Here is an 11,260-nt window from a genome sequence, read left to right on the forward strand (position 1 = left end):
GGCCGAGCAGCCCCGATGCTCAGCGGCCTCCCCGCGCCGGAAGGGGCGCGCGACCGCACGGCGTCACCTCCGCAGCGCGTCACCTCCGCGCGGCTTCCTCACCCCTCCAATCCCTGGCGTCGCTCCCGAGTCCCCAGCGCAGGCCGCTCTTGGCCCCGCCCCGCGCCGCCGCGCTCCAACCGCGCCCCGCGACCGTGTCGGCTCCGCCCCCGCGCCGTCCAATAGCTGGCCGGCCCTCGCAGGCTCAGAGCCCAGCGCGTGAGGGCGCCGGGATTCCGGAGAATCAGACCGAACCCCGCGGAGGAATGCTGCTATTCCCACTAGACCACGCGTCGCATCTTCCCTATTGCCAACGCCAGTCGGTTCATTTCCGAAACACTTACTTATCCCAGCTTCTCCAACCCCTCCCTTCCTTACTAACAAGATTTACTGAGTGACTACTATGTTCCGTGTGCTGAGCTAGGCTTCAGTTTAGGCTCCTGTTCTTGTCATAGGGGGCGTAATTGTTTCTAACCAGTCTTGCTTGGGAACGCGCCCTGCAGCTCCTACTCGCATGTGAGCACCCCGAAAATATACCTGGGAGACACTCTAGAGCAATGCAGGCTTCCCTCCCCGCACAACACATAAATTGATTTATTTCATCATCATCATCATTATTTGTGAGACATCATTATTTTTGTGACAGGGTCTCACTGTGTAGTTCAGGTTGACCTTCAACTCACTAAGTAGCCTAGGATGGCATTGAACTCACAGCAATCCTCCTGCCTCAGCCTCCAGAGTGCTGGAATTACAGGTGAGAGACTGATCAGTTCCTCATTCTCTCAAGGATGTCTTGCAGTTAAAATCACTAGATATCGAGGTAGGAATTTAGCATTAGATGGATGGGTGTAGTGGTTCACGCCTGTAATCCCAGCACACTGGGAGTGACTTCTTGAAACCGTACCTCTGAATAAAAGCCCGCGGATGTAGCTCAGAGCGAGGGTCTCAGCTTCAACCCCCAGTACACGCGCAGAAAGAACAAAAAAAGCTTCAGGGTAATAGGGTCAATTCCATTGATGCTGGTTAAAGACCTGGGCTCTGGAATCACCCATGTGATCTTAAAACACTTTACTGAATAATTACCCCATTTGAAAATGGGGAAGGGTGAGGGAGCTGGTGCTCTTTCATTGGGTATTTGTGGAGAGAATTCAAGCCGGCTCCTAGTATGATGCCTGCCACATGGTCAGTGCTTCATGAGTGCATTGCCCGCTGGGTAAAACTCCAAAAACTCCCCACCCTCCCCGGGATTCATCGGGTTTCTTGTTTTTTTGTTTTTGTTTTTTTTTCCAGTACTGGGAATCGAACTCACGACCTTGCGCTTGCCAGGCAGGCTCTTCTGCTGAACTAAATCCCCAGCCCCCACATCGGGTTTCTTTTGCGTGGCCCTCTACAAGCTCGCTCTAATTTCAGACCCAATTTTCCTCTGGCTCTGAGCCAAGCAACTTCCCCAAACTGGAACTTGTCTCATTTCTTCCAGCTCGTGCAAATCCCTTGCTGGATCCTTCCTCCCACTACCTGCCTAAGATTCAAGCAGTTTACAAGACTGGGTTCTAAATTTGGCTTTGGCCTCAGTCATCTAACAGGTGCTGACTAGCTGCATTTTCTTTGGTAAATCCTGTATCTTCAACTCCCGGATTAGCATAAGGGTTAAATAATACAACATGGAGTGTTCCCACAATTCCTGGTACATGGCTGTTAATTCAAAGATGTTCTGTTTCCCCTCTTCCTTTGAATCTTTGTCAACTCCCTCCCATCTGTACCTTGTATTTGTGCTGTAGTATTATCACATTGAATTGTAATGATTTGTTACTTGCCTATCTTAAACTGTAAATTCTTTGGGGGTTTTGCTAGGTGCATGACAGTTCCTCTTGAAAGGTTTGTATGCTGGTTGTGGTACCCCACACCTGTAATCCCAGCACTTGGGAGGTTGAGGAAAAAAGATCACCACGAGTTTGAAGCCAGCCTGGGTTACACAGTGAGTTCAAGTTCAGCCTAAACTACACAGTGAAACCCTGCCTCAAAAATAAAAAAGACAAAAAAAAAATTAGATGACCAAGAAATGTTGATGGGAGGTGGACATAGTGGTGCACACTTGTAATCCCAGCACTCGGGAGACTGAGGCAGGAGGGTAGTGAATTGAAAGCCACCCTGGGCTGCAAAGTGAGTTTAAGGCTAGCCTGGACTAGATAATGAACCCTGTCTTAAAAAAAGAAAGAAAAAAAAGTTTGTTCTAACATTGTTTGGACACTTAAATGTTGATATCTTGTACTCTCAGTAACTGATTTAAAGATAACAATACACGTATTAACCCCTGTTGCCCTCCTATCATATTGTTTTGGAATTTTGTGGGGTTTTTTTCTTTAAAAAAAATCACATTGGGGCTGGGGATTTAGCTCAACGGCAAAGCACCTGCCTGGCTAAGCGCAAGGTCGTGAGTTCGGTTCCCGGTACCAGAGAAAAACCAAAAAAAAAAAAAAAAAAAAAAAAAATCACATTGGGTGAAACACCACCAATGGAATTTACCAAGAATCTCTGCCTGAGGGGGGTGAGTTCTGAGGGCCCCACAAGGCTTCTCTCAGAGGCCACAGACACAGAAACCCACAGATCCGAGGCAAAAAGCAGTGTTGAACTTCCTCCTGCACCCGTAGCATTGCTTTGTCTGAATGAGACTAACAGAGAAGAATCTGAAGAGGCTGCCTGTAGTCCCAGCCAGGAGGATGGAGTAGACTGGGCCAAACCATTCCCTAGAGAGGACCAGGGACCTGGGGGAGGCCAACTCTGCAAGCACCAATAAATGTGACAGGCGGTTGGTGATGTCAGGCTGCTTTTTCAAGGACAAGCACATGGAAAGGCAATACTTTGACCCTGTAGGACAGAAATGGTGAAGGACAAGCCAGAGAACAAAGAAAAGGAGGGCCAAATTGAGGGACCCCTAGGAGGGCTGGGCTTCCCTCTGACATGTGCTTCCCCCACCCCAAAACCTGCAGGGCAGGGTTGAGCTCCGGCTCTGGAAACAGCTGCTGGGTGAAGACTAAGTCTGGTGGCAGCTCACATTTCAGCACATGGCGCAACTTCCCCAAGACTCTTGGGAAGACCCAGGAGAGTCTGCCGGGAAGTCTTTCCTACCAAAGCCCTTAGGCACTTGGACACCAGGACCCCAAGCACGACAGCCCCTTAGGTATCACACTGGGGCCTCAGCCCCATTTATTTGAATAGCCAGAGGTTCCTGGTATGAGCAGCAGTTTTAGGTTGTGGGTAGCCCTTTCCCTCTAATCTGGGCAGCAGCCAAGAGAGAGAGACGCATGAAAATATATTTCAGACTCCTTTCTCTGTGGTCTGGAGTTCTGAAGAAACAATTTCATATCTCTATAAAACTACCTCTGTAGGTCCACTCAACTTGCAGTCACATAAACAGAATTTGCCTGTGGGTTAAATACTGACTATTAAGTAAAACTCTGCATTCCTTTCATTACAGACACAAAGGAGGTCAAGTGTGATACTATCAAGGAATGAGCCAGACTTAGAACAAACGTGCATGCTCCCTTCTCTCTGACCCCAGGGGGGACACTTCTCCATGGGCTTCACCTGGGCCCTTCACCACAGGGAGATGTGGGGCCTTGCCGGGAACGCCTCAGTCTTGGCCCTTTTCTGTGACTTCAGAGTGCTGGCCACTGTTAGCTCCTGAGCAAATTGCGAAACGGACCTTTCAGGAAAGGAATCTATAGCTCATAGTATTTGAGCACTGGAGGATAGTTGCAGACACGGGTCCAGGGGACTAGGGGACGCTCAGTAGGTAAATCGCATCTTTTGTGAGTAGCCCAGTTTGTCCAGGTTGGGATGGCAGGCCAGCTGTACCATTGGGGGTGGCCCGCAGAGCAGCACCAGCACATCATCCCCTGGGGCAGGCAGGTGCTCCCGGATCATGTCAGCAGTCACAAAGCCCTTGCTGTAGGCCCAACCTGAAGTACAGAGGAGAGGAGAACACTGACACTCCAGACCCAAGCTGGCAAAGGAATGTGGCACCATAAGGATGGCCACTGACAAGAGCTCCCAAAGTCTTAGGGTGTAGCAGCTACAGCCATCCCTGCCCCCACCTCATAAACAGGAAGCTGGAGAAAAGGGACCAGGAGACCGCTGTGTCTGTGCACTAAGACTTGGGACTTTGGCAGTGTTAGGGAGGGTTGGTTTTGCAGAAACAAGAACTCATAAAGGGACAAGAAGGGCTATTGGGAGGTCTGGAAATGGGAAGGGTACCTGCTGGGGGATGGTCCAGCGTGAACCAGAGCTTAAAGCGACTGGGATATTGGGCCTGCAGTTCCTCCAAGTCCTCCCGCAGGATTATGTCCTGTTCAGTCTGAAATGCAAAGGGGAAGCAAAGTCTTAGAAATCTTCTCAGGTAAAAAAAGTTCTCTGCTATGACAACTTTCTAACCAGGAAAGGAAAACAATGCTAGAGGGATACTACAAGTTCTAGGGAATGAGCAAGTCTTGCAGTGCTTTTAGGGGATTAGGATGAGGAAAACAGGCTTTCTTTGCACATGAAGGAATGAAATATATAATAAGGTGGACTCCTGGTTTCTTTGTTCAGCACTAAATCTCTTAACTCTTCTTTCCTGTGGGGGTCAGAGAAGGAGTCTGGTCCATTGCTCAGTCCCTTTTCCTCCTTATTGTAGCAGTGAGTACTGTACCTTGCAGAGGGAACCTGGGGCAGAGGCCAGAAGAGGCACTGGGCCTGTTCTACCCATGGGTCCCCCTGTTCTTGGTCCTACCCATGCAGCAACTTTGAAGGACCAGGACTGAGAAAAGCAAACCAACCTGGTTGGCAAAAAGCAGAAAGCACTGGGTTGGATCTTCAGGGACTTTCAGGATGGCCCGGATCAGCTGTAGCATTGGGGTTATTCCTGCACGAGGATACCCCACAGTGAGACGTGGTGGCCACACTCTGCTCTGCCCCAGCTCCTTGGCCCACCAACCCTTTCACTTGCATTCTACTTATTCGCATGCCACTCCATTTTCCTGCTGTCATATTCCTCTGACCTCCTGCATGTTTTCCAGCATCTACATTTCTGGATCCTCTCAATATTCTTGAGTTCCTATTGTGGAAATCCTTGTAAGGCACTTCCTCTCAAAGTCTCTTGGAGGCGAGGGACTGAGATGTCACAGATGACTACATCTGCCTCCTGACTCGGCAGATGAGGGTTCCAGGACGTTGACTGGACTTGTGGAGGTTAAGAGCATCTCCTTTGGAATCAGGCAGAGCCACATACGAATCCTATCTCTGGCCACTAACTAGTAACCCTGTGGAAACCATTTAACCTCTGAATCTCCATTTTCTCATCTGTATAAGGGAAAGATGAGTACTTACTTCACAGATACATATACATGTGCCAAATACATAGTTGTTAAACTGTACATAGTATCTAATATTAGTGTCTAGTGCATAGTCATGTCTAATGCTAGTTTTCTTTTTGATTTGTCATTCTTAGCAGTTTTTTCTACTCTTAATTAAAAATTACTAGATTCATTCAATTTGAGGAGAGGCTGCATGATTTATTGCTCTCAATTTACCACTTAGAATTTTTTGGAGGGGTTGAAAGGAGGGTAAAGAAATGGGGGAAAAAAAAGAATCAAGTTATATCACCTATAGGTACAAATTCTCTCTCTCTTTTTGTCTTTTTGAGATAGGGTCTCGCTATGCAGTTCAGGCCGGCCTTGAGCTTTCTTTGTAGCCCAGGCTGGCCTCGAACTCCAAACAATACTCCTGCCTCAGCCTCCTGAGTGCTGGGATTACAGGTGTGTGCCACCATGCCTCGCAGATTCTCTATGATGAATGTGATCATTATATATATCTAAAATGTACCAAGAAAATCTGATTAAAACATAATAAAAAGAGAAGGAAAATAAATAGATAAATAAATTTTGGGAGGTGAGTTCTACTTGCTTGATTTTATTTTTCAGTTTCTGATGGGGTCTAGGCCTTGCTGGAGACCCCTGATTAAATGCTTAACTATGGTTTATTGAATATTCTAAGATCACTTAGGGTTCCGCCTGGCAACAACAACAGTGGGAGAGAATAGCCCTTTGAGCAATACGCACCTGTCCCTCCAGCAATCATTCCCAGTTTCTTTGCCACTCGGGGCTCTGGTGGAGATTTCTTGTTGGGCTGAATGTTAAAATTCCCTGAGATCAAGAATAGAGAGGTACAACAAGGTGAAAATAGAAAACTAAGTAAACAAATGGAGAAGAGAAAATATGCCTGAGGCCAGTTGAGCAGCTGCTACGAAATCTGATCCTGGAATGAGGGTGGAGGTTTGAGTTGAGCCAGTTCTGACAATAATACACTGAAGGGCAACGAGGCCAAAGCCATCAGCCCACAATCATTTTAGGGCCACATGGTGAGTATCAGCTGCTTCTGACAGAGGGTCACTCCCTGGTGAGGGTGACAGGCATGGGGCCAGGTATGACTCTAGCATCTCTAGAGGGACCCAGCAGCTCTGAGGGCTTGCTAAAGCACCCCACTGTTCCCCAGGGAAGGGCTGAAAGCTATCTTTCCTGGATCTCTTCACAGCCCAGCCTGAGGGAAGAGTGTTTGAGGGAAGGGGCCAGTTTCATGGGTTTGCTTTGGTAATCTCCACAGCTGTCTGTCATGGCTGGTAAACTGAAGCGGACAGTCTAAGTGAAGCTTTCCGTCTGAGAAATACGCCTATCTGTAGTCTCAGTGCTATGTTGAGAAGGAAAGGCAGCTACAGCCCTTACACTTGTGCGGGTGCACTCACACGCACACACGTACCCACACATGCACACAGACATACAGTCACACAGTGACTGTATGTCATACAGACATACAGTGCCAAGAAGACTAGGAGAACCGGGGAAGAGGTTCCTGGGCTGAAGCACACAGGTCATCACCTTTCCCAGTGTAAGTGAGCAACCCGCTCGGGCCCCGGAACTCCACCACGTCCCCAGTCTTCAGGCTATCCAGGTACTGAGACATCTTCCCTCCCTCAGGAAACTTGGGGTGCACACCCTTCAGGTAGACCTGACAAAGAAGAGAGGAAGGAAACACCTTATTTAGGATGTCTCCAAGGCAGGGTACGGCAGGATCTCAAGCATGCTATCTTTTCCCAGTCCACACACTTTCCTCATACCCACAAAGGAAATGCCTTCTACTATCCAAAGAATTCTGGGAAGTTTCTACAAATTCCAGAAAACATAGGTTAAGGAGATCGCTGGGGTTCTTCACTCCACTCTTACCTTGACAACAAGATCCACGTAGCCTCGGTCCTCATCACTGGTGACAGGAGTGTATGGCCGGATGACCAAGCTGCCATCAATTCGGGCAGAGAGGTAGACATGTTTGCCTGGGGACCATGGGGAGAGCTACATAAGTGCTCTTTGAGGAGGTTCTGCATCCCTGTTACCATTCAAAACACTCAGAGAGGTTTGAGAGAACAGGATGTGTTGTTGTTTTGTTTGTTTTGTTTTGTTTTTTGGAGACTTGGTTTTGTTATGCAGTTCAGGCTGGCCTTGAACTCGCTATGGAAGCCAGGCTTGCCTTGAACTCATGGCAATCCTCTTGCCTCAGCCTCCAGAGTGCTGGGATTATAGGCCTGCACCACTGCACCCAGTGAGAACAGGATGTCTTGCTTCCCGCTGTGGTTCAAGGAACTCCTAGGCAGAGGAAATTCACCCCTAACCTCTGCAGTCTCTTACCAGGCTTCAATTGGAGAAAGTCCTATCAGTTACTGCCAGGACCATGGAAACAGCAGGTAAGCTGAGGGCCTGAGCAATGGGAAAAACTTAGTGTGTGCTGGGGGGTGGTGCGGGGGTTATGAGCAAGTCCTGCAGGAAAGAGGGAGGGCTGTTGAGTGTTACAGACTGTTGGGGGTACAGAAGCCACACCCTAAAGGGACCCAGTGGAACCTCACAGCCTCCAGCATCCAGAGCCAAGTGAGGAGGCGGAAGGGTGTATGGAGGAAAAACTGAAGCAGCATGTGTCACAGACCCCAGGAGGCCTGGCCTCCTAGGATACCAGGGAAAGGAGCTCCACATTTTCCTTACCCACAGGCAGCCCCAGAACGTGGTGGGCGGTGGGCAGGGCAAAGCGGAACCTCTTGGTGTTGTGGCTCACAGTCTGCAGGATGAATAACACAAGGGTTTCACCAGGCGGCTGTGGTGCTGCCAAGTCCCCTGGGGCACCCCAACCACCTCGGACGCTCTGCCTTTACTACCAGAATTCTGCCCACCCCCCACCACTCTCTTGCCCCTGCCTTTAAATTTACCGTCTTGTCCAGGAGTCGCAGCAGGTACTTTTCGTTGGGGTCCAGAAGAGTGACCAGTGGCCGGCGGGACCTTCGCACCAAGTAAGTGCCCACAGCCACGCCGAGCAGAGTAAGCACCCCCACCCCCAGCGAGGCCAGCAGGATTGAGCTCTGTGGACAGAGGAGGCAGCGTGACCTCCACTGTGGGAAAGAGCCCAGGGCGGGGGTGGTGACCACCCCCTATGACCCGCTGCCCGAGGGGTGGAAATCCTGAGCCCCAGACCCAGAGCTCCCGGAGGGTAAAGCTGGGCTGGGTCCCAGTCGGGAGATGCAGTACTGGGACTCAGCATGCAGGGCGGGTCCTGAGCCTTCCTGGTTGGGGTCGGTGGTGGGAGCCCCTAGTCCGCACCCGAGTAGAGAATACGGGACAAGGGTCTCACCGGATGTATCCCCATGACCAAGCGCGTGTCCTCCAGCACCCGGCGGCAAGACAGATCCCACAATGCGCCGCGGGGCGGGGCGGGGGCGGGGCCACCCAGGGGCGGGGCGGGGCGCGGTCGTGGGCGGGGCCCGCTACTTCTCGGTCCAGTCCTTTTCACTCCTGACTCCGCCACCCACTGGCCCAGGATTTCTCGCACTTTTCCAAGACCTTTTAAGACCGCAGCTCCAGCCCTCTCCAGTCTTCCGGTTCCCGTCACTTCGATCCACCTATCACCAGACGAGAATGCCATTCTAACCCAGAACCTTTCTAGGTCCCGCAATTGGAGATCTCAGAGCCCGTGAATCCTGCATATGGAGTGTAACGTTGAGCCAGAGACAGGAAGTTTAGTCATTGTGTAGTAACTCTAATTTTTCCAAAAGGGTGAATTGCAGCATGACAATTGAACAACCCTGCAGGGACTCTTTCAGGAAGGAACAGTGGCGTGGCGACTTCATTTCCTGGTCCTTTTGGACAGAATGACTGGTTTTGTTCACTATGTCCCGCTGTCAGTTTTAGACTGCGTCTTCCTTTGGGTCCAAGTCCAGCTTCAGATCCTTGTCTTGATTCTTACACCTAAAAACCTGGGCGTTGGAGGCAAACTGTACTGAATAAGAATAGTGCCTCCAGCACCTACTGGCTCTGGACCTTGAACAACTTGGTCAACTTCTCAAGTTTCTTCATCTATAGATTGCTGCGTCCAGCGCAGCTAAGCTCCCAGAGGAATGGGAAAAATAAAGATGGGAGGATGGAGACATAAAAGATGGAGAAATAAAGATAAGAGTCAGAATACAGAAAGCTGAGGTCAGATGGAGCCCTCTCTCTGCATGGGAGGAAAGGAACTAATCATTTATTTATACATTCGGCAGGTTGACGTCACGTGATCCCCCTCTGCCTAGCAACCTGCCTGCATAGTAGCTTCAGGGTGCCCCACGTTCTGCGAGATGGAACAACTTGTTCACGTGGCTCCCCTCCTGTGCTCTTTGTTTTTGGTACCTTGCTCCAGCCCCGTTCCTGTGATCAATCTCCAGCTTCAACCACTCCCCACAAAAGATGAATGTGCATTACCATCTACAGATGGGTAGAATTTTGTTCACGGGGATATTAGGAGGCTTCAATGAGATATGCTAATGGGCTTAGTGTAGTGCCAATCATAGAGCAAAAATATTCAACAGATGGCAGCTACTTACCAACTCAGAAGACAGCATGGAGCTCACTTTGGGAATTTAAGACTGAGCTCTGTTGCAGCAGAAGCATGGAACATGAGTCAGAAATAGACACCGCGAGCCCCTGGAGGTACACATTTGCCAAGATGACCATTCTTTCCCATGGGCAAGTTTCCCAACCAGAATGACACATGCTTTGTTGCAGTGATGAATAAGATTTCCACAGATGTCATCATCAACATCTAAACTAATATCACCAAGGCAGCAAACATGTTGGAGCGCCAGTGTTTAGTTGTAGTTAGTGAACTCTGTGAATAGTCCAAGAGATGCTTTGTTTTCTTTGTCTTCTGGATTAGCTGAAAATGTCACACAGACCAGGGTGCATCTCCCTGTGAGTTTTCAAAGCACCCTGCACAGTGTCTTGAGGGAAGTCAGGCTGAGAGTTAGGGTGTCGGGAAGTGCCAATTTTTGTAGGGAGGGCTGCAAAGGGGGAGGGGAGAAATCCTCCTTTTCTGTTTGGAGAAACAGAAGGCATTACGGACTAGGGCTTCTGACAGTCCCACTACTGTTGTGGCTAAAAGGCCACAGTACAGATCCCAGTTCCAATACCCTTGACTGACAGGGCTATGGCAAGACAGGAGGTATAGAACCAGAGGAAAGCAAAACTACAACTCAAAGGGGCAGACTTTAACTAGTAGGAGTGCATCACCAGGAACCATGGGACAGGAGGTACAAGACTGGAAGCTTTGACTATGTGGTCTCAGTAGCCATAGTGAACCCTTAGTCCTGAAGAGAGGTGCTGTAGGGTTGCTGGACAGGGGCCTGCTTCCCTGAGTAGAAGATTGGACCAAGCAGGCATGGTGACACACGTCTGTAATCCCAGCACTCAGGAGGCTGTGAGTTCAAGGCCAACCTGGGCTACATGGTGAGTTCAAGACCAGGCTGAAATACATAGTGAGACCCTACCTCAAAAGAAAAAAAGAAAAAGAAGCAGAATACTGGAACAGACGATCTTAGCCCAGAAGATGGATTCCATCTCTTCACCAATCTTTTATTTAATCCTTATTTGGGGGAAAAGGGGTATTTGCAGATTTTTATCAAATTGAATCTTTCAAGGTTAGATTTTCTTCCTGTAGAAATAATAGAACAGAAAATAGGTGCTGCCACTTGGGAAGTTGAGGCAGGAGGATTGCAAATTTGAGGCAACCCAGTATGGCCCTGTTTCCAAATAAAATAAAAAGAGATTGGGTATGTTGGGGACATAGCTCAGTGGTGGCACACTTGCCTGCATACATGAGGCCATGGGTTTAATCCCCA

The 11,260-nt window shown here is 49.4% G+C and overlaps 2 protein-coding genes across 2 annotated transcripts in view; both read right to left on the reverse strand.

Moving 5' to 3' along the window:
* Adipor1 (adiponectin receptor 1) overlaps window positions 1-95 on the reverse strand; it is a gene marked incomplete in the record, with an annotated part of 16,481 nt that extends 16,386 nt beyond the window's left edge. Inside the window, 1 exon segment of the mRNA XM_013522468.1 lies at window positions 1-95.
* A 3,118-nt stretch (window positions 96-3,213) lies between these two features.
* Window positions 3,214-9,045, reverse strand: LOC102004351 (NADH-cytochrome b5 reductase 1). The gene is made up of 9 exons (XM_005375237.2): window positions 8,740-9,045; window positions 8,321-8,470; window positions 8,100-8,172; window positions 7,293-7,399; window positions 6,948-7,077; window positions 6,135-6,218; window positions 4,854-4,939; window positions 4,294-4,393; window positions 3,214-3,998 (listed from the first exon to the last, which is right to left on the reverse strand). The coding sequence occupies exons 1-9, from the start codon at window positions 9,028-9,030 to the stop codon at window positions 3,826-3,828; spliced, it is 1,194 nt and encodes a 397-aa protein (XP_005375294.1). The 5' UTR covers window positions 9,031-9,045; the 3' UTR covers window positions 3,214-3,825.
* Between the last annotated feature and the right edge of the window lie 2,215 nt (window positions 9,046-11,260).

This window comes from Chinchilla lanigera, unplaced genomic scaffold (assembly GCF_000276665.1).
Source record: "Chinchilla lanigera isolate Chin_1 unplaced genomic scaffold, ChiLan1.0 scaffold00005, whole genome shotgun sequence".
Lineage (NCBI taxonomy): Eukaryota > Metazoa > Chordata > Mammalia > Rodentia > Chinchillidae > Chinchilla > Chinchilla lanigera.

Bases quoted from the DNA above. Each gene is read 5' to 3' on its own strand.
- LOC102004351 (XM_005375237.2), bottom strand. From the start codon at position 9,030: ATGGCATTCTCGTCTGGTGATAGGTGGATCGAAGTGACGGGAACCGGA. The intron at 7,078-7,292 runs GTAAGAGTGGAG...CTTCTTTGTCAG, and splicing joins ACGTGGATCTTGTTGTCAAG to GTCTACCTGAAGGGTGTGCA. The intron at 4,940-6,134 runs GTGCGTATTGCT...ATCCTCGTGCAG, and splicing joins AATGATTGCTGGAGGGACAG to GAATAACCCCAATGCTACAG.